This window comes from Lucilia sericata, unplaced genomic scaffold (genome assembly GCF_015586225.1).
Source record: "Lucilia sericata isolate MDLA Ls3-8-SP2 unplaced genomic scaffold, ASM1558622v1 Contig000627F_arrow, whole genome shotgun sequence".
Taxonomy (NCBI): domain Eukaryota; kingdom Metazoa; phylum Arthropoda; class Insecta; order Diptera; family Calliphoridae; genus Lucilia; species Lucilia sericata.
The window spans coordinates 107,377-131,413 of NW_023994633.1; the positions used below are offsets into that span (position 1 = coordinate 107,377).

Sequence of the window (24,037 nt, forward strand, 5' to 3'; positions counted from 1 at the left end):
TATACAAATTTTTTATATAATTCTAATTAGGCAAATACTAACATGGATGTCAAAACTGTTTTTGCAAAATTTGAGCATCCTTCTCCAATAGTTCCCCAGATATACGAATTTTTGTATTAAATTCATATGGGAAGTACCACGTTCGGACGAAATTTGAGTGCTCCAAATTTTATAGATTCCCAGATATACGAATTTTGGTACTAACTTTATATGGGGGATGACACGCACACTATTTCTTATCCGTCTATTATTGCACAAAATTTTATTGGGAACTGTAGCTGTTATATTTTTCCAAATTTACGTGATTTGGTATTGGCTAGCAATATGGGTGTGGAATGTGCCACACCCACTATTGCTAGTTCGCCCATTTTTTTCCCCAATTATTCATATATGTGTCAAAGTTGTTCGTGCAAAATTTTTATTGGGAACTGTAGCTGTTATAGTTTTCCAAATTTACTTCATTTGGTATTGGTTTCAGTTTCAGTTTTTTACTTTCAGGGACAACATAGTAAGGACATTTGCCAGACGCGTTTCTTAAACAAATTGCCTCACTTTTAGAGGCATTTATTTTTATTCCCCAAAAATCATAAAATTCTTTAACTTTAACTAAGTGTCCAGAGACAATTTTAAGTGCTTCTGGGGGAGATTCGTTGTGTGCATTGAGTAGTGAATCATCTGCATAGAGTACACCTATTGAGTTTAATAGGTTGTGGGGAAAGTCATAAATTAAAATATTGTATAAATGAGGTGCAAGAATTGAGCCTTGAGGTACTCCACAAGAAGCTTTTGGAACTTTGATAAAGCGTCCACAGTCGAATGCCCTTTTTTAAAGACAACTTACAAATTTGGTATATAGTCATCATTTAAACCAATATCCATTTTCTCACTAATAAATTTTTCAAATAATTTAATAATTTAAGTTCCTTAGCTTGAGACATAATGTTGTCTAAATTTATAAATCTGTTTGAATTTTGATTGTTTAGAGCCGAAAATGATCAGAAGTCAAGAAGCTACTTATTTCTGAAATATCTCTTTCCAGTGTATTGTCACTATATATCCTCGAAAAATGATTTTTAAGTGAAATTAATTAAATTAAAAATTAAATTATATTAATAATTACAATTGTGAAATAATTTGTGAAAAAAATATAAATAAAATATTTACAAGTCAAAATTTAAATTCTACCAAATATTTTTAACATTTATATTTCAAGATTTTCGACGATCATTATCACTTCGCTCATCGTAAAGTTTCTAAGCGTTCTTTGACGGCTGCTTTGTCTCATCAAATTCGACTAGATGAAGATGATCGAGTTAGTTGGGCTCAGCAACAAATTGCAAAATCTCGGCGAAAGCGTGATTTTATACATATGAGACCTTCACGTACCTCTTCTATATCAGCTTATTCTATGGTGGATGCAGTTCCTTTCAACGATCCAAAATGGCCACAAATGTGGTATTTGGTCGGTATTTTAATATTGATATTAATATATACATATGTACATTTCTTATTGGAATATTAACGTTTTTAGAACCGCGGTGGTGACTTGGATATGAATGTAATACCAGCCTGGAAAGAAGGTATAACTGGCAAAGGTATTGTAGTAACAATTTTGGATGATGGTCTGGAATCTGATCATCCAGATATTATTAGTAATTATGTAAGTTTTAAAGTTATAAATCGAACGATATAATATACATTCATAAATATAATGGTTTCTTGACATTTTAGGATCCCAAAGCATCGTATGATGTGAATAGTCATGATCCGGATCCAATGCCCCATTATGATTTAACAGACTCAAACCGCCACGGCACCAGATGTGCTGGAGAGGTTGCTGCTACTGCCAACAATACAATATGTGCTGTGGGTATTGCATTTGGTGCCAGTGTTGGCGGTGTCCGAATGCTTGATGGTGATGTCACAGATGCGGTAGAAGCACGATCGCTTTCACTAAATCCACAACACATCGATATATACAGTGCTTCTTGGGGTCCAGACGATGATGGGAAAACAGTTGATGGTCCAGGAGAGTTAGCATCTAGGGCTTTTATAGAAGGAGTAACCAAGGGAAGAAACGGAAAAGGAAGCATATTTATATGGGCTTCAGGAAATGGAGGACGCGAACTAGACAATTGTAACTGTGATGGTTATACAAATTCAATTTGGACACTGTCAATATCTAGTGCCACCGAAGAGGGTCATGTTCCCTGGTATTCGGAAAAATGTAGTTCCACTTTAGCAACAACATACAGTAGCGGTAGCCAAACAGAAAAACAGGTTGTTACGACAGATTTACATCACTCATGTACTGTCTCTCACACTGGAACTTCAGCTTCGGCGCCTTTAGCAGCGGGCATTGCTGCCTTAGTGTTGGAATCAAATACCAACTTAACGTGGAGGGATTTACAGCATATTGTTGTTAGAACTGCAAAACCAGCCAATCTTATTGATCCTAACTGGTCTAAAAACGGAGTGGGACGTAGAGTAAGTCATTCATTTGGTTATGGTTTAATGGATGCATCAGCGATGGTCAGGTTAGCGCGGAATTGGAAAACCGTGCCGGAACAACAACGTTGTGAAATAAATGCTCCACATGTTGATAAGTAAATTTTATACGACAAATGCAACAACAATACATAGCAATAACATTTACATAATTCTATACATTTCTAGAGTTATTCCACCCAAAGGTCATATAACCTTACAGTTGTCAGTAAAAAATTGCTTGAATATTAACTTTTTGGAGCATGTTCAAGCTAAAATAACTTTAACATCACAACGAAGGGGAGATATTCAACTAAACCTTATATCACCAGCAGGCACTAAAGTTACTCTATTAACACCACGGTGAGTTGACTGTTCAATGTTTATTAACACTATTTATAAAGCATATTTCCTCCCGTTTTTGCCATTTTAAAATGCTTAAAACTTCAAACATTGTGTATATATTTCAATATTTTTTTTAAGTGTTATTACTAGGGTATTCACGGGATGCACTATGTAAGGTGAAAATGTAAAGGCAGCTGATTTTTATTTGTTTATTAAAAAAGTGTAGCGGTTGTGTCAAAATTTTTGTTTTCAAGTTATATTATAGGTATTCAATTTGTCAGGTTTTTTACTTATTCGGTTTATTCAAGAAATAGTTATTTGATATGTTTAGTTAGCCGGTTAATAATCGGATAATTCGAAGTAATTCGCTTAATCTAATAAAAGGAAACTAGATGTTTTATATTAATTTTATTGCTTTTTATAACATTTTTCTTCCTAAAACAAACCAAATTATAATTTTTCACTTCTTTGAGTTCAATTCTATGTAAATTTTTTTAATTCAGTTTTAGTTTTCAAAAATTATAAATTATTTCTTTTCATTTGAAATATTTTTCAATATAAAGAAATTTTATGTTTTTAAGATTTTATCAACTAGCCCCAAAATTCATACGCTCCAATGTATTCCAAAAATATTGGCGATTTTTATTTTTTTGTCAACCAAAAAGTGATATAGATTGTTAAAAATGTATTGTTTTTTTGTGCAATATTTCACGAATTAAATAATATTTTTGCTCTCCTGAAAAATAGGCTATGATTTAGTACTTTTTGAATATAAGTAGTGTATGTCAATAATCTGCTGAAATCGAGTGAAAAATATATTTTTTACAATAAAATCACCGTGAAGCAAACAATTACTCAGCATGTGTCCAAGTACCATGTTTATTTTATTTATTATTTTAAACTCAAATAAAATAATATATAAAGCCTCAATAGGCCAATTAACTATATAACAAAGGCAAAATCCTGATTAAAATATATTTACGTATATTAGGGTTCACGCAATATTTTTGTTATTGTGATATAATTTTTTGAAAGTGTTTCGATCTGTAATAACATTGGCATACTTATTTTGCTAAATTCAAACTTCTTCATCTACATATCTGAAGCAAAAACACTGATTTTGGGCGAAATTTTTCTATGTAGAGGAAGGTGTTATTGATACAAAACCTTCCAAAAAGTTGTCATATCATAAAAACGTTTTTTTGAAACGAAGCCTAAGTTTAAAGGACTTCAAACGAATATTATAAATATTTATATGTATTGTATGATACTAATACTGTTATCAAATGAAAACTGGGAATCTGTTATTTATTTGAATCAGAAAAAAAAATCAAAAAAAATTAAATTTAAAAAAGGTCTAATTTTTAAAACAAAAATGTTTAACTACTTTTTTGTGAAAAATTTTCTTTATGCTTCCTTTTCTATTTTAATCCTGGTGAATTGAAATAAATAATATTATTTTGAAGCAGAAGTTTTCAGCTTCATTTGATATTAATATTAACAAATTTTTTATATACATTTGGTATTCCATCTTTTGAAATCGTATGTCCATTAAACCTTAAAGTCCTTTTACAGGTATAATTTTTTGAAAGTGTTTCGATCTGTAATAACATTGGCGTACTTATTTTGCTAAATTCAAACTTCTTCATCTACATATCTGAAGCAAAAACACTGATTTTGGGCGAAATTTTTCTATGTAGAGGAAGGTGTTATTGATACAAAACCTTCCTAAAAGTTGTCATATCATAAAAACGTTTTTTTGAAAGGAAGCCTAAGTTTAAAGGACTTCAAACGAATATTATAAATATTTATATGTATGATGCTAATACTGTTATCAAATGAAAACTGGGAATATGTTATTTATTTGAATCAGAAAAAAAAATCAAAAAAATTAATTTAAAAAAGGTCTAATTTTTAAAACAAAAATGTTTAACTACTTTTTTGTGAAAAATTTTCTTTATGCTTCCTTTTCTATTTTAATCCTGGTGAATTGAAATAAATAATATTATTTTAAAGCAGAGGTTTTCAGCTTCATTTGATATTAATATTAACAAATTTTTTATATACATTTGGTATTCCATCTTTTGAAATCGTATGTCCATTAAACCTTAAAGTCCTTTTACAGGAGCAGAGCTGATTTTGAAAAACTGAATATACAGAGTTAATACTAATGGTCCACAGTTTCCATCTTTTGAAATCGTATGTCCATTAAACCTTAAAGTCCTTTTACAGGAGCAGAGCTGATTTTGAAAAACTGAATATACAGAGTTAATACTAATGGTCCACAGTTTCCTGTGCACATAGATTTTTTCATATGTGAAAATTAACAAATTTATAACAAACAATGAAAAAGCACTTAACAAATTAAATTAATCAATTAATCGACTAGAATGGTACCTAGTCAAGAATATATTTAACAAATATCTTTCCGAGTTTACACATGAAAGAAAGAGAGAGAACTTATACACAATTAAAACTTGCAAACGTTTGCTCAAACTAAAAGAAATATAAATATATCACACGAAATATTTATCATAACTTTCTTTAAATCGCTCTTAAAAGTAAAATTATGACAATCGCTGAGCTTATGGTTATCAACCAGTACAAGTTACTCATCGTGCATATATACTAGGGTGATCGATTATTCGACATTTGCCAAAAACCGGTTTTCGAATAGTTCGAATAGTTGACATTTAAAAAAAACCGGTTGATATTTTTCAAATTCAGAAAAAACCGGTTAACCGGTTTTTCATTATAATTAAAAAAAATATATTTTAATTTGAAAAACTTAATGTCTATGTTTAAATTTGATTAACAAAACATGGCCCGAAATGATTTTTAACAGTTTAAAAGATTATAACTTTAGATCTAGTCGTCTGATTTACATTATTTCTTTAATATAAAAAAATTAGGAAAAAAGTGGGACACTTCTGTTAAACATAAGGTACTATGTAATCCTAGCTTATTTTAAAAGCCCTGTTTAGGAAATTTGCATAGGCATTCCAACTCTTCCATAAAATTTCAGCCGTAAATTAATTATTGTAATTGGAATATAATCTTAAGATTGCTAAATTTTATCAAACAGTTATCAATTTTACAAATAAATTTTTTTAATTAATTAGGAAAATCAAAAAAGTTTAACCAAAAGAGCTGTAGAAAATGTACTCTAGTTCCTCGACTCGAATATTTTTAAAATTTAGACGGGCTGTATTATTATTTACTTAAAAATTTCATTTAAATAATCTTTGAATACAAAGCAAATAAAAGTATTCGAAACCGGGTTTTAAAAAGTAAAAAAAACCGGGTTATTCGATATTCGAAAAATCAACATTAAGAAAAAACCGACACTGGTAAAGCAGAAAAAACCGGTTTTAAAACCGGTTGAAAAATCGAGTCGATCACCCTAATATATACAGATCACCACAGAATAGCAAATGAAACAAAATGTTATACCACTGGAAAACAAACATGCAGCCACTGAGCAAAGCGTCTAAGACTGTAATTTATGTTTGATTCCAGTACATCACATTCATCACAGAAGGGGACCCAAAACAGATCCCTGCGGAATCCCTAAAAAAAGTAGGAGAAGCATACAGAATTATAAAAAAACCAACTTGCAGATTTAGAAAACACAAAAATTTCACCTAATTTGTAAACAATGACCGAGTATCGATATAAGTTAGAATTTTTAATATAATTAAAATCGGGAGTTATGACAGAAAAACGGATTTTTAATTGTTGTCGGACTTAAAAATTTGGATCAACATTTTTTTTAATCTGGTTAAATTTTTTACACGGCAGTAAAAATACAAACTCTTTTACTATTTAAACATAAGTGAGTTAATGGAAAATGAATCCATTTTTATTCTTTTAATAATTTTTTGGAACTTAAACCCAATTTTGAGCAACAATTTATTATAAAAAGTGAACTTTTAAAATTGTTTTTCTTTTGGCAAATCTTTTTCCAATTAAAATGAGATATTGTTATTTTAATCGAGTTATTATTGTTAATAATACGATTTCTTTGTATATAAAAATCAACAAATTACACTTTTTCAGTCCAAAATATATGATGCGCCTGCTGCAGTAACATGATAAGCCACTCGATATCGATAACTGATTTTCTTAATAAAGTGTCGGTTAACAAAATTGGTAAAAAAAAAGAAAGTTGATTCAGTTCCAATAAATCACTTAGGTTTGTAAAGAAGTGTGTAAATTAAAAAAAATAATAATAAAAAAGTTTGTTTTTTTATTAAAACAATTTGAGATAAAAATTTTGGGGAAAACTCCCGATTTTCGGGACCTACAAACTGCACTATGTCACACCGTGTATTTATTGCTAATGAAATGGTAACTCTGCTTGTTGAAATCTATATTTTGAGTGGAAACTACACACTCAAGATTTTAAAATACATATGTATTACTATATTCGGAATATGAAAGTTATGTACCATATTCGTAAGGTAATTTTTTTCCCTTCGAGAATATACCCCCTATTCTGCATTTCGATTACGTTTCGGCATTCAGTTACGCTACGATCGAAAATTGGTATTCCAACAAAAAACGGAATCGTAAGAAAAATAAGAAGATATTGCATTTCATTTCAATGCTTTACGATTGTTTGTATTCTGCATTACGATCGTAACTACGTTTTTGTAAGTTGTTATTTTTGTGACGGAGCTTCGAAACTAAATGCATAATACCAAAGTTGCCAAACGGAGAAAATTTCGATTCGAATTGAAATGCAGAATAGGGGTCATTATTTGTTAAAACATTCACATCATTTACAAATTCTGGTTCAATTTCTTCTCATACATCTATCTTATTTTCCACATAAAAATATAAATTCTAACACTTATGATACATGATACATGAAATTATTACACAAGTGATTAATTAATGTCGTTTATCTGAGAAATAATTGAAATAATATTCACATTATATTTATAGAGTTCACGACACTTCTCACTCTGGATTTAATCAGTGGCCCTTTATGTCCGTCCATACTTGGGGAGAATCGCCGCATGGAAATTGGCAACTTGAAATACACAACGAGGGACGTTATATGGGTAAGTTTCAATAAAATGTATTTTACGACTCACTCTGAATGGAAAGCAAAAACGTGTTTTTGTTACCCCTCTAAAATATACTTTGCTTTGTTTTATGATAATTCCCAAAATATTTTAAGTCTAGCGATTGCCGTTCGTGAGCTGGTCCAAATTAAATTATTTTTAAAAAATGTTAGTTCTGTTCTGAAACAATATATTTGATAATTTTATTATTTCATTTATTTATTAAGGTAAACGTTTACAAAAGAAGCTTAAATTAGCGAATGAATTCAAAATTTAGTTTTAATACAATAGTATATAAAATAATAAGGGTTATTGTGTTTTGCAATTTTTAACACTTCCCCTCAAACCTGACTTCACATAATTTCAATCCTAGAGATCCAGTGCACTTGTTGTGCTTTGTAGCCACCAGTGCCTAGGTTAAGACGTCAGCCGGCATATCGTTTGAACTCATATACTTCACTTCGGCTTCGCTTCTTTCAATGGAATCACGTTTGAAGTGGTGACGGATATCCACATGCATCGTTCGATAGTTAAAATCGTTTGAGGTAAATGGGCTCTTTTGTAGAATCCAGTAGGGCCATATATTCAGCTTCCGTACTAAAAACGGCCACAGTTTTCTGCTTTTTGAATTCCCAGCTGATGGCACCATTTGCGTAAGTAAAAGCGTAACCTGTATACGATTTTCTGTCATCTATGTTCGAACCCCAGTCCGCATCTGAAAATCCTTCTATTGGTTTGTTACTGGAAGAATAAATGAGTCCGATGCCTTCACGGCGTGCGCAATGTCAGGTCTTGTTGAAACGGCTAAGTACATCAAGGATCCGACCAAGACCTGATACGGCAATTTTCCCGCTTCGAGTCTTTCATTTTCATATTTAGGACACATCTGCTTGCAAAGCTTTTCGCTAACATTCATAGGTGTGCTGACGGGTTTACAGTCTGACATACCGAATCTGTCAAGCATGTGTAGAATATATTTTAACTGCGCCATGGAAATCGTTCCTGATTTCATGTCTTGACCAAATTCAATTCCAAGGCAAAATTTAATGGATCCTAAGTCATTCATTTCGAAAGCTTTAGCCATTTCTATCTTCAAACTCCTCAATTTATTTGGATCACATGATGCTACCACAAGCACATCAACGTAAATGGAGATTAAGGAAATTTTGCCATTATCCATTTCTTTCAACTTTTTGTCCAACTTTTCGTACCATAATCTACCAGATTGTTTGAGGCCATATATAGCCTTTTTGAGAAGGCACACTCTACCATCATATTTTGATGCCTCGTTTCGTTCAGGACTTTATCTAGGTCGTTGGGCATTTCCATGTAAATTTCCTTTTCGATCACACCGTTCAAAGAGGCTACAACAAAATGAAGTTGCTGAATCTCTAAACCGTATTGTGCAGAGATAGCCATTAAGAAACGTATAGAGCTCATTCTGGTGACTAGTGCAAACGATTCATTGTAGTCGATACCGGGATGCTGAGTGAATCCCTTTGCGACGAGTCTGGCCTTTCTACATTCCACTGTGCCATCAATTTTGTATTTTGTACGTAGTGCCCACTTTGATTCGACAAATTTTCTGCCAACTGGTCTTTCAACTATTTTCAGCATTGCATTAAGCTATTCTTCAGCTTAGGGGCTAATGAGTGCATCGATGCTAATTTTTGGATCGGTAGGTTGAACAAAATTCTACGATTGGTACTGCTCGACGTCAGAGCCATTGAAACCTAGAAAATCATCTGAAAATTACAGTGCTCATTTGCAGTTGTACTTTCTGTAACTGTATTATGTACCTTCTTTGGTCTGCCCCTCTTTCCAGTAAACACCTTCTTGTTTGGTAAATTTGCCGTCATTTTCAATCTTCTTACTGTCATTGACCATATCAGAATCCTAATTTTTCATTGGTTGTTGATTTGAAGTGGCCGGCGGCTCTGAACTTTCTTGGGAACTTTCGTCGAAGTGTGCTCAATATGAACTGACATGAATTCCTCAAATTCGTTTTGGGTGGTCGATGGTGTAAATACTACGTCTCGGCTTCGACATATTTTTCTGGCTATCTATCTATACGCCTTGGATACCACAGAGGTTCAAATTTTCCGACGACTTGGATTTTATTCATCCATATTTCATATGGGATTCTACCATTTAGGCTCTGAGATGGACAACGATTTATTATATAGTTGGCGGTATTCACAGCTTCTGCCCAAAATATATGTGATAGGCCGGAATGAATTAGCATACACCTTGCCATATCCAGTAGAGTTCTGTTGTGGAGTGTATTCGATGGTCAGGTCGTGACGAATTCCATGGCTTCTGAAAACATTCTTCATATTATTTTTGACATATTCTGTGCCATTATCACTACGTACACATTTTATCTTCATACCGGTTTTCTTTTCCATCATATTTTTATACCCAATAAATTTTTCAAAGGACCGCGCACGCATTTGGCTACACACGTCGCTGAATATCAATTCCAGTAATTCCCCACATTTGCTATGAGATGGCTTAAACGGACTTTGAGATTGCTTCCCCTGAATGCAAACTTCACATGCTGGTAACACTGCTTCAACATTTGTATGAATACCACTCACTTTTTCTTCATCATTTCCTTTAGATCTCTTTCGTTCAAGTGTTTAAACATTTCATGCCAATCTTGCAGTGATTTTTATTTTATCTGTGAAACCGAGGCTACTTCCAAATCTTCGCCTACGCAGTACAAATCCTCAAACACGCTTTGCAACCAAGAGTTCTTTATTGTTGTTTGGATTTCGGACTCATCTCGTTTAAAGAGTACTTCCAAACCGTTCTGAGTAATTTTCGATACAGACAAAATATTTGTTCTCAAATCGGGTTCGAATAATGTCCCCTTTAAATTCACCTTACAGTTCGAGCTTTCGAATTGTACGTTTCCCAAACCTCGTATTTCGGAGACGCCTGAATCTAAACACTACTTACCATGATAGTCTTCTATGTTGTTCGCAACTTCGTACACGTTACATGAAACTTCTGTTTTGATGTACTGCTTCTTCTTGTTGAAACCTTTTGAGCGACAGTCACTTGCCATGTGGCCAACTTTTCCGCATGTGTGGCAAGACTTTTTGAATTTACCTTTTCCGCTGTTGTTCTTGTTGTTGTCCCCGTTAACGTAATTGTTGTTGACATGATGTGTTCTGTTCTTGGAATACATTGATCCTTAGATGTGTTTGGGTTCATTTGTATTCCGTTTACGTGCTTCGGATTCCTCAAGTAGTTTGACTTTTAAAAATTCCGTTCAAGGCAATTTCTCCTGCGACTCGATGGCGATTCTAAAAGTTTCGTATTTATTCGAGATGCTATACAGCAAAAGTATAGCTAACAGTTCGTCTATAATAACTGCATTTCGTTCAGTTTATCGCCAACTTCGGAGAATTTTCGTACATGATCACGCATTTCATCACCGCTTTGCATTTTTGTCAAAATGAGAGACTTCAGCAACATTGCCTGACGGGCAGGCCCCCGTGATTGATAAACTGTGTGCAACTTGTCCAAAACTTCTTTTGATGTGCCACAGTTTTTAATTTGTTGTAGTTCTGATGGACTGATTGTTAGTATAAGATCCGATTTAGCTTTTTCGTCTTTCTCCGTCGGCAAAATGGCTTGGGCAGCATCCTCCGGCTTTACGGATTTTCCACAATCGTATTTCCAGGATTAATTTTTCACCAATAGAGCTTATACTTGGATCTTCCACGTATCAAAATTATGCTTGTTTAAAGGTTCTATTCTTATCGTATTTTAACTCGTTTTCCAGTTTTCGACAATGGCGTCGTAATATATCACGACGCTCTTCCGAGAAAAAAAAACTTTTTCCTTTTGTTCATACTTAAACTTTTCGTACTAAAAGTATTCCTTCAGTTAACTTAATTCAATTCGTAAATTCTAATGTCCAATAGTTATTTCATTGACGCGTTGGAAGCTGCTTGGCCCATAACCTGTTAATTCTATTATTTCATTTATATATTAAGGTAAAAGCAAACGTTTACGAAAGAAGCTTAAACTAGCGAATGAATTCATAATGAAGTTTTAATACAATAGTAGATAAAATTTAAAAAATTTAGTTTAAATAAATAAAATGTATGTATTATTTTTGCAAGTTTTGTACTCAGTTAGACACGGCATCAAAAAACCTTTCAAATTATACTACATATTGTATATTTTGTTTAAGAAAAAACTTAAATTAAAAAAAAATAAGTATAAGGGGTACTTTTTGTAATCGGTCCAGCTCATGAACGCCCATCGATAGACACATAATATTTTGGGAAACATCATAAAACAAGACAACGATTTTTTGAAGCTGGAATTGAATTGAACATGAAAAATCGTGTCCCCTTTAGGATATTTTCTAGAAATCTGTCCAGCTCACGAATGGACAACACTAAATCCAAATATTTTTTTTTTGCCGGTAGGAACGTATGTATGTATGTATGTATGTATGTATGTATGTATGTATGTATGTATGTATGTATGTATGTATGTATGTATGTATGTATGTATGTATGTATGTATGTATGTATGTATGTATGTATGTATGTATGTATGTATGTATGTATGTATGTATGTATATATGTATGTACGTATGTGTCGTCATATTAAATCCAAAAAGCCCTAAGTTACATTGAACAAATTTTTCAGGAGAAGCAAAAAGCCGTCTAAAATGATAAATAAACCAAAAATTTTCAACATTTTCTCAAGTTAAGCTTATTTCTTATTGACAAATTATTATTTAAAGAAAAATTTGCGGTTTTTGTTTTACTTACGGAGATATGAAACTTACGCCATTGAGAATTTGTTTTTTCTTCAACCCAAAAGGTCGTAAGTTACATTAAAAAATAGTAAGTTTTAACATTTTCAACTATATTTAAATCGGTTTTTGTTGGTCAAATAGGCCGAAACATGGAAGGCTTAGGCCTCCATTGTTTTTCGGATATTGGAATTTTTCTTTGAAAAAATTCTAAAACTGTTAAAATAATCTCTAAATTACAAGGGTTCACTAAAAGTGCCATTTTTATTTTATTTGATGCCAACTTATAACATTTCCCAGTTTCGAAGTTAAAAATTCTAAAGAATTTTAAAATTTTCATGAATTTTAAGGTAATTTTAGAACATAACCTTTGAGAATTTCTTTGATAGGGACGTTGATTTTAATTGGAGTGTAAAATTTAGCAGGAACACGTATTTTTGTAACTTAGGACTTTTGGGATTTCATATGACGGTATGTATGTATATTTGAATACATCATATCCGAATACATCATACCTATATCCGAATACATCATACCTACATTGCGACTAAGTTCCAATAAGTTATATAGTAGTTTTTAATGTAGAAGTTATATTCAAGAGATGTTTACATAACTGAATATAAAAGTATGTAGTCAAATATACGAATATCTATATAAAATTTGTTCAGTCGAATTTTATAAAGAAATATAGCATATACCGCTTCCAAAAAAATTTAACAGGCTAATTTTATGGACGGATAACATCATTACAGCGACGGAGGTGTTACTAACTTCAAGACATAATCAAAATGTCGTTCCCATTAGTGTGATGTAGGGTGTATTTAGACTGCATTTGAGCTGCATTAAAATTAACAATATTTTTTATATTAAGCGTTATTTAAGCATTAGCACAATTCCTTTGCCACAATACAGTAGTTTTCGCTTATAGTCCACAACTATAGTTGCACAATTTTTGTGGACTATAAGCGAATTAGGACTATAACCGAATTTCTTTTTAAGCCACTTTATGGACTATATAAAAAGGTGGTTTAATTGAAGAAAGTACATACTTTGTATATAGTCCAAAATGTGTATTATATCAGGATTCAGTTAAAGTCCATAAAGTGGCTTAAAAAGAAATTCGGTTATAGTCCTAATTCGCTTATAGTCCACAAAAATTGTGCAACTGTAGTTGTGGACTATAAGCGAAAACAACTGTATGTATGTTTGGAAAGAGTGGTGAAAGTGGTTGGAGCTCCAATACTTATACAAAAATTCTACCAATACATTCTTAGAGTTAGGTACCGAATGACAACTCTTTTAGGTATCAACTGACAAGCCACAATTTCTTTATATTCTTTGTTATTAACTATTGTCAATGAAAGCAGTTCATAATATTTATGCTGAAACTTTTTTCTGTGTTATTACTATTTAAAATTTGGTATAACATACATATTTCTTCGATTGAAAGAGATAAAAAGTTAAAAGTGATTCTGATTTACTTACTACAAATGAGCATTTGTATAAAAATCTAAATATGTATTATTGATAAATATCGCATAAAGTCATTAAAACCGATAGGTTGTGGTAAAATATTGCTTAAATAGTTATCTTTATTTATTTTTTAACATTGCCGCCATGGAATATGGATAAAACAATATAAAAATAATAACACTGTGAAATTTGTATATAAATAATTTAAATATAAACGAAGGTCATGCGTTGTTGAGGGAATGGTCACTTATATTTTACGGCACAACACAACCTATTTACCCTAACGATCCTGTATCAACTGCTCGTACTGCACTTGTTGATATTACAACGCCCAATTCTAGTTCCGCGAGCACCAATTTACACCAAATTTACTCTGCCCAATATCCTCGTATGTCAAACAACAATAACTTAAATTTCTCAAAATTTGGCCTGGCTGGTAAACTTTCTTCATCGAAGTTACCTCTAAATAAATCTGTATATGTCGCTGCTAATAGCGATATAAGAAATGATCCATTATTTAAAGCCATAAATCAAGGGCCCGTCAGTAAAAAACAACAACAGTCCTCAAAAAATACAAAAGTTAATAAAAATGGCAAAGGGAAATCACTGGAAAACAACAAGTCAAATAAAAATTCAAATAATGGCGGAAGACCTTTGAAGCAAAAAGAATCTTCTACGCAGGTTACGCCTGGTTCACATAAAAATAAATTTTACCGCATTTCCCAACAGAGTAAAGCTATAAGTTCAAAATCTCAAAACCCTCTTGATGCTAATATTAAACAAAAAATTAACAAACTTCAGCAATCAAGTGAGAGATTCCAATCACCTGATGAAAAGGCGGGGCGTAAAGTAATTGGAGATTTGCAATCAACTTCATCAACAAACATTAATAATGGAAAATTTAACTCAAAATCTGCAGCAAAGGCCACAAAACATGTAAAAGAGTCATCATCCACAAAACAGCCTTTATTGACTACCGACATAATAATTCCTATTCGGGAAGGATCTATTTCTATGCAGTCTAATCAGCGTATAACTAAATTGTTCGAACGATATGAAAAGATTCAATCCATATTCCCAGAATTCCAGCCTTACCAACCAATTTTAAAAGACAAAAATGACAATGTTGTTGTTTTAAAAAGCACACCTAAACAGGGACCTTTGGAAGTTGCGTCCAACATAGGTGCTGATAGTACAACCATTACTAAACCTTTACGTGAAAATTCTAAGAAATCGTCACCAAGTTTTGTGCCTGATAAACAAATTTTGAAGAAGCAGCAATTACTTTTGGCAGCGGCAGGTGTTGACGCAACACAAGTACCCAGTATGGCCATAGCTACATCAAATAAAAAACATTCCAATGGTATAGGAAAATTACATTTATTATACATTTAAATTTAATATTATTTTTATTTTTCTCGATTTTTGTAAACTTTAGTAGATTAGCAAACTTATTTTTTATCTATTTATTTATGTGTGTAGCTTGAATATAGACGTTTTCAGATGTTTATATTTTTACTCTGCATTTATATTTAACATAAAATTCTCATTTTCTTAGCGCAAATTACTCAATGGGATCTTATATTCTATGGTACGGAGATTCCTGCTCAACCAGATGACCCTACGCCTTCAAATTCTAAACAATTTAGTCCATTTAGAAATGACATGGTGCACAATGACATTGACTATGAACCTAATGATCAATGGAATAATATGCAACAGGTAACATTTTAATACTTTGATTTCTACCCAGCAATAACTTAACTCCCAAAGTAAGTAGAATTCGAAAGAAAGACTACTTCCTTTTCTTCTACAAAAAGCACATATTTTTATTCGTGATGTCATAAAAGAAATCCTTAATTTTTTGACTGCTAACACCGTCCGACAAAAAGAGAAAAACATTGTTTGACATGAACCGGATGATATACGTCTGAAACTATAAATTTAATGTATTTTACAACTCTTCTTGGTCATTTGACACCAAATTTGGCATAGTAGGATAAGCAGAAGTATTTTAAATTTTTGTTTTTTTTTTTTTAATGTGATCCTTTGAAATTTTGAAGTCGTTTTACGAGGAAACAGGATTACAAATTAAGAATTGTGAACGAAATTTTTCTTAATTTAATCCCTAGTTTCAGACTTATGTCAACCGGTTCGTTGATGTTTTTTATTATTTTCTCATTAACCACGAAACAAATTAAATGAAATATAAAAATTTCTTCACGAAAATTAGAGGATCATAGCACTTTATAGTTTTTCTTATCACTTATATTTTTTTCAACACTATTAAAATATTTAATACCCCGAAAAGTATTTTTTACAAAGGAAAAAAATATTTTTTATTCTTTGAAATTTATATGCCATTTGCACCAACGAAAAACTAGTAGTTTTTGGATTAATGTGGTTTTCGATTCAAAAACTACTAAAATTTCATTTGTTTTTCCATACAAATAAAACTACTTTCAGCTAGTTTTTGATGAAAATCAGAACAAAAACCAATAAAAATATCTAAAAACAGAACATCCAACTCTGGATTTTCAGTAAAACAAAAGAAAATGTTAAATTGAAAAAAATAATATTTAAACAAATTTCGAATATACAACAAATCTTATTAATTAAACTATTTATTGTGTAATATTATAGTTAAAAAATAATATTGAAGTGGCTAAAAGAGCAAAAAAGTAGAAATTAAGGTAAGAATATGACAAACCAAATCGAAAACTCTTGGTATAAACACATTGGTTTTTAAAATATTGTTTTTGAAACCACAATGAGTTTTTGATTTGGTGTAAACGGCATATTAATTTTAATTTAAACTGAAAAATTTTCGTATTGTAAACGAAAAAAAGATTTCAAATACATACATATGAGAAAAATCAAAAAATTTTTAAGAATTACATACATGCAATTTTTTTCTTCTGACAAAAACCACATTTAGAGCGGGTTTTGAGTTGGCAATCAAATGCCAATTAATAATCAGATTAGTTAATCTAAAAATAACCTTAATCCGATGTTAATCCCCTTTAATGTTTTTGAGTACAATATTAAGCTTCGCAGTGTTGCCATACAAAACAGCAGAAAACGTCACTGTTTGTTTTAAAAGCAATGCATATTTTATAAAAAAGAAGAAGACAATTGTAAATTTAATATGAAAATTAATTTAAAACAAAAAAATGTATTTTGAAGTCTCCATAATTTATACTAATCAATAAATCAAACATTTTAATGTTAATTTTTATAAAAATTGTAATAAATTTTTTGCATCAGCTGTTTACACTTTAGCATTTCTTGCTCAAGTTTAAATCACCTCCATTGGGCGCTTAAACTAGCAAACAAAATTAACTAATTGAGTACTCAAAAACGTCTTTCGAGGATTAATTTTAATTTAATCGCTAATCTTTCACCTGACTGAGATAATAATTACACATGATAAATACGAAAACGTTAATTACACTGTGTGTCACTCAAAAACACTCATTATGCGATATAATGCTTTTTATAGACCTAGATGAGTAGATCATTTTACCATTTTTAGAATCTTCAATATACCCTAAAAATCGGAAGATATTAGAAAAAAACGCTTTTTGTTGACTAGACAGACCAAAAAAATTCAAAATGTTCTTAACCGATTTAATATTTTTCAACTGTTTATTATTATACATAAATTGAAAAATTATTCACAAACAAAATTTTTATTTTATAAACGGTATTTTGTAGGAAATTTTTTGTTTTTTTTTTTATAAACCTTTTATAAAATAAAAATGTTGTTTGTGAATAAGGGGGTTAGAATATTATTTATTATTTACTTATTAAAAAAGTAAATAAATTCTCAATTAAAATAACAAAAAATTAGTATTAGATTACAAAATTGTAAGTAGTAGCAAAAATACAAATTATATACATATTATTTTTTATCAGTCAATATTGGGAACTTATAATACCGTGTAGGTCTCTACTATTGTCGTATAAGAAATATATAATGTCCAAATGACCAAAGTTAAGATATCTATGATAAAAATTTTAATAATTTTATTTACAATTGTGGGATGTTTGTACTCTCAATTGATTAGTAAAAAGTTCCCTATAATTGATAAAATAGATGCATATTTAAGACAAATAGTTTGTGCAATTTTTGAGTATTTCGCATAAATTTACTACGGATTAAAATGAATATAAAATTTATTTATTAATTTTTTGTCCTAAAAAAAATAATGAATCCCTAGATAGATGTACATATTTTTTTCGGATTGTGGCAACTCTAAATAGTGTACTTTGACAGTTGTATCTACCTCAAATGAAAAAATGAGTGATCTGCTGTTGAATTGACTTCACCTTATAAGTGCACCCTGGCATTAAGGCTGTTTGTATGTAAAAGTTCGAACTGATCACACTGATCATTCGTAGATTTCGAGATGTTTTTGCTATCATGAAGATGTTTTTGCTTAACTATATCAAACACTACACAACTCTCAACGAGCGAGACGTGTAATATTCCGTTTCTAAATTAAGCAAGTAGTGTGTGATTATAACTTATTTGTTCGAACCTACACATCCTGCACATGCTTGTTTAATATTTTCACAATAGTGTACGTGTATTTTGATACTATGCAGTACTGTGAATTTAAGAACAAGTATACCCATGCAGATGTTTAGTAAATACATTTAAGGCAGTTTCTTATGAATTTATTTAATATGTCCTTCATATTAGGGAACCAATAATATTTGCTTATTCTGTCCATACATTTCCCAATACGAACATGACTATACTTCTCATGTACTAACCTCATTATGCTTTCTTCTAATTCCTCCGGCACATTGTCTTTGTCCCTGACTTCCTATTCTAAACACTAAACTATTGTCCAACAAAAACCACTTTCTTTCACCATTGATACAAAAAAACTCAACAGTTAGTGTCAAAATATTTTTTTATAATGGAAATATTTAATATCCTAAAGGTGGAAGTGCACAACACGCGTTGTACGCGGCAACGCTTTGTAGGCTTCTGTCAAAAAAACGTTGAAATAGTGTATTTTCATTTAACAAGAACTAAAATGAAATAAGTTTTAGCTACACTTTTGCTACCCTGCAACATGTACGTTCTTATTCTTCTTTTTACATGTTCATTCTTTATACGTTAGTAACTTTTGTATTTTGTTCAACTTTGTATATTAGTCTTACCCCTTTTTTCACAAACAACATTTTTATTTTATAAAAGGTTTATAAAACAAAATTTCCATACAAAATCTAATTTATAAACCGTTTATTTTGTTTGGAAAAAATTCAAATTTTTAAAAATTTCCCAGTATTCTTCATTTTACGTTAACGAAAGTTTTAAAAAATGAGGTGGTTAATCTAAAAATAAATTTAATCTGATGTTAACCCATTTGATGTATTTGAGTACAAGACTAAACTTCGCAGTGTTGCCATACAAAACAACAAAACGTCACTGTTTGTTATCAAAACAATGCATGTTTAATAAATAAAGAATAAATCAATTGTAAATTTAATATGAAAATTAATGAAAACTTAAATTTAAAACAAAAAAAAATTATTTTGAAGTGTCCATAATTTATACTAATTAATAAATAGAGCGCTTAAACTTGACAAAAGTAACTAATTGAGTACTCAAAAACAACTTTCGAAGATTTATTTTAATTTAATCGCTAATCTTTCACCTAAATATTGGCCCTTAAAAAACATTAAAAGAAAGATCAAAATGACGCGTGGTGTGTAACTTGCTGCTTGTAAAGCGCGAAAAGTTTGAAAAGCGTAAAACGCGTTGCCGCCTCAATGCGTGTTGTGTACTTCCACCTTGAATTTTTACTTTAATTTTTTTAGAAATCCGGTTAAAAAAAGCTATTTCAGCCCAGTAGTAAACTTATAAAACAGGTTGATAAACCGACTCGACCACCTTAATAGTCATAGATCTAAGTGATTATATATGGGGAATTTCGTGTCAAGTGACCCAACTTTTAAAATCGATATCTTCCGATTTGGATGAAATTTGCATCAAGGTTAATACTATGGGATAGTAGGACAGACACAAAAAGGACCATTTTGAAAAACATTTTTTTTAATTTAAAAAAAATTCTTGGAAACAGTGAAGAAATAGCTATCTGAACTCCTTTGGGCAATTTTGCTAGGACCAAAATGTCCAACTTTGACCCCCTTTCAGTCCGGCAGTTCTTGACCGATAGAGCTGAAAATGTGTCTCTGACCTACTATCCAATGGTGCAAATTTCGTCAAAATCGATTTTTTGAGTTGGGTCACTTGACATGAAATTACCCATATGTATATACATACATATAAACTTATAGATTCATAGTGAAATAAATAACACTACTATATTAATTCTTTTTCAGATGGGAAAACCAAGTATGATGACTCACGACCGTACAAATACAAGCTGTGTGAAAACCACTATTAATCAGCAGTGCTTAGGTTTGTCTTTGTTAATAACTTTATGTTTACGTTTCTTTTTTTTTAGTAATTTTAAACATGCAACAAGCTAAGTACTTTAAAAAAAGCGCAATTTTTTAAACAACCAGACGAAATTTTTTAAATATAATAAAATAGGCTGTATATTAATTATAGTTAATATACAAATGTGTATATAAATGCATATATATTAAGGGATCCTAATTAGACTACATAAAACAATGTTTAGGAACAAATTATTTGGAAATCAATATATGATATTTCCGCAAATGTACTTAACGATATATAAAAAATCATTATACATATTTTTAAATACAATATCTTTTTTTAATCAACCGTCTTCTTATAAATGTACAGTGAATCAATTAAGTTATTTGCCTATATAAAATTTTATAATTTTTAAGAAAAAAGTAAATTATTTTTAGCAAAATGTTATCGCGATAAATTTTTCTTGTAAAAATTTATATTTTAATATTTTTTATTGATTTTTTCAATATCTAATTTCAATTGAACAATATAAATTTACTGCCAGTAAAGAGCAAAAGGCACGAAAAAGCAAAAAACTCTTAAAAAGGTTACAAACAACTTAATTGATATACTGTATGTAGTTAAAATTAATAATTAACATATCAAGCCGTTGTATATGGGCATTTCCACCGAAAAGTATATTTTTTGTCACATCACGTCACGGACATTAATTGACAATATCTTAGGACCATTCTTTTTGATCGGTCGCCCCTTTATCTTATGCATAGAGCTATTAGCACTCTACATAAAAATATAAACAAATTAAAAATATGTATATTGTTTCCCTAGATATAAGATGTTAATTGTGCATGACGTGATGTGACAAAAGTTGACTTTTCGGTGGAAATGCCCATATACAATAGTAATTTGTTTTGTCTCCTTTTAATTAGTGTGACATTTGTATTTCTGTTTTATAGATACATACATACATATGTATGTATTTTGAAATCTGTTAAAAATCCAAACTCAATTCATAAATACCCTGCAGGAAATGTCAATAGTGAAACTGTACTGACTTACTATTGACGCAGTCACCAATGCTAGTGACTTATTATATGACATGCAATGCTTTCTACTATAGACATTTAACAGGTACTATTGACTAGGTACTTCTTTTAGGACCATATGTTGTAGACTTTGGAACCAGTGAATCACATGCATTTTTTAAATAACTATTTTATTGCAATCGAAAAAATACTTGATTTATAAACGATTATGCTACCGACACATTAATCAGCTGTCATCATTTGTTAGTGACGCTTCGTTGACAATGTCGCCAATAAGTCACCAAAATAGTCGACCAAACTGGTGACTTGGGGACACTTGGGCGTAACAACTCTTTTAAAAATTTTACAGGAGAGCCAAAAACTCAAATAAAATGAAAACTATTGTTTCTATAAAAACATTGACAATGCATACTGTTTCAACACGTCATCGACAAGTATTATAAACGCAGCGAAATGACACAAATAGCTGACTTACTAAAAACAATACTTTGATGCAAAGAAAAAATTAAAAAAAAAATTACAACATTTGTAATATTTTTGGATTTATATACAAAACTGTGTTGTCATTGAAACCGTTTCCCAAAAACCTTTCATATGATACTAAATTTACGTATGGTTTATTTGCCAGAAATATGATGAAAACCATATACATCATTTGTTCATTTCCTCGATAATTTTTGAGTTATTTTGAAGCTAGTCATTAATAAGTTAGGAAAAAGCTAACTTGATTTTTAGTTAACTCACAAAATCCTACAGGGATTTAACAAATTTTGGGAAATTTTTCTAATAAAACCATGTCATTACATTAAATATATTCGTATTAATTTAAATGTCAGTTTTTACCCTCATTAAACAGCGTAAACCGTTTTTGGGATATATGTAATCATAAATGGAAAACCCTTCAGACGGCAGTTTCAAAACTCCAGTTTCAAACTTTTAACAATTTTGTTAAACAAATTGTAAATTTTTAAGAAAATCTCCATGTGACTTATGGGCAATAAAAAATGGAATAAAATAGTATAGAAATTAGGTTGATATCTCACATATTAGCGGTACGTGCGATTTGAATTTTGAAAATTTCGGAAAAAACAATATTTTGTTAAAATTTTAAAATCAGTCGAATTGGTTTCTAAAGTTTTCACAAACCTTCATTTCGTTGGCCTGATAACAAATAAAAAAAATCAGTTAGGTCATAATAGTTATCATAGAAATACTTTTATTTGTTATAATATTTAAATCGTAATAACTGTTATTTAAATATTATAATATTTAATATTATTTAAAGTAGTGGCATAGGTGCCTGTCACACTTAGCAACTTTTGTTACGCAACTTTTTGCTTTTGCAGGAAAGAGAATAAAAAGAATGACATTTCTTTCTCCTTCACTTTCGCACAAAATTAATACGTTTCTCAGAGTTAACGCGCACTTTCTGGCTTAAAATAGAACCATTTTAACTTTTTTATAAATTAAATAATAACTTTTACGACCAACGTTTATATTGCCTATTACTTTTAATGCTATTTTTTAAAACAGGGCATTTATTTCGTTTCGTAAAATTTTGATAACGGTTATTTTAGGTCCTCGCTTTATTTATGTCAAATGAAAAACTTTTTAAAGTTTATCAAAATAAACCCCCCTATTCTGCATTTCGATTACGTTTTCGCATTCCGTTAAGCTACGATCGAAAATTGGTATTCCAACAAAAAACGGAATCGTAAGAAAAAGAAGAAGCAATTGCATTTTATTTCAATGCCTAACTATTGCGTTGTTATTTTAGTGACGGAGCTTCGAATCGAAATGCAGAATACCAAACTTGCCAAACATTCCGTAGAAGCATTTATAGGCATGTATGTATGTATGTATGTATGTATGTATGTATGTATGTATGTATGTATGTATGTATGTATGTATGTATGTATGTATGTATGTATGTATGTATGTATGTATGTATGTATGTATGTATATATGTATGTATGTATGCATGCATACATGCATATTATTGGCGATAACCCAATCAGCTGTTCATTTTATTGGTAAATCTACACCGCTTATTCATTATACTATAGATCTAGAACAATGATGTACATACATATATATATTCAAAATAAACCACCCGGCAAAAAATAATTGATGTCATTCTTTACAAACAACATCTTAATCACATCTAAAAATGCGATTAAATATTTTTCGTTTTTTTAAACCTTCCCAGCAAAAAATAATTGATGTCATACTTTACAAACTACATCTTAATCACATCTTAAAATGCGATTACATATTTTTCACTTTTATAAACCAAATATTTCCTTACAAATGAAACCCCAGTTAAAAGTGAGGAAAGAGATGTGGAAAAGTCATTACAAATAACATATTTGAAGTACATCAAGATTTGGTGAAAGAGTAG

The 24,037-nt window shown here is 30.6% G+C and overlaps 1 protein-coding gene across 4 annotated transcripts in view; it reads left to right on the forward strand.

The window, feature by feature from the left end:
* The window catches only part of LOC119606835 (furin-like protease 1), a 96,831-nt gene that overhangs the window by 54,092 nt on the left and 18,702 nt on the right, over window positions 1-24,037 (forward strand). For 3 of the 4 annotated variants that reach the window (XM_037960477.1, XM_037960475.1, XM_037960476.1), the window contains 7 exons: window positions 1,214-1,462; window positions 1,532-1,660; window positions 1,732-2,606; window positions 2,677-2,850; window positions 7,783-7,901; window positions 15,722-15,885; window positions 20,527-20,605. In XM_037960477.1, the coding sequence (XP_037816405.1) occupies window positions 1,214-1,462; window positions 1,532-1,660; window positions 1,732-2,606; window positions 2,677-2,850; window positions 7,783-7,901; window positions 15,722-15,885; window positions 20,527-20,605 (1,789 nt within the window). Of the gene's footprint in view, window positions 1-1,213; window positions 1,463-1,531; window positions 1,661-1,731; window positions 2,607-2,676; window positions 2,851-7,782; window positions 7,902-14,383; window positions 15,527-15,721; window positions 15,886-20,526; window positions 20,606-24,037 lie in introns of all 4 variants that reach the window. The other variant, XM_037960478.1, reaches the window with a different exon arrangement.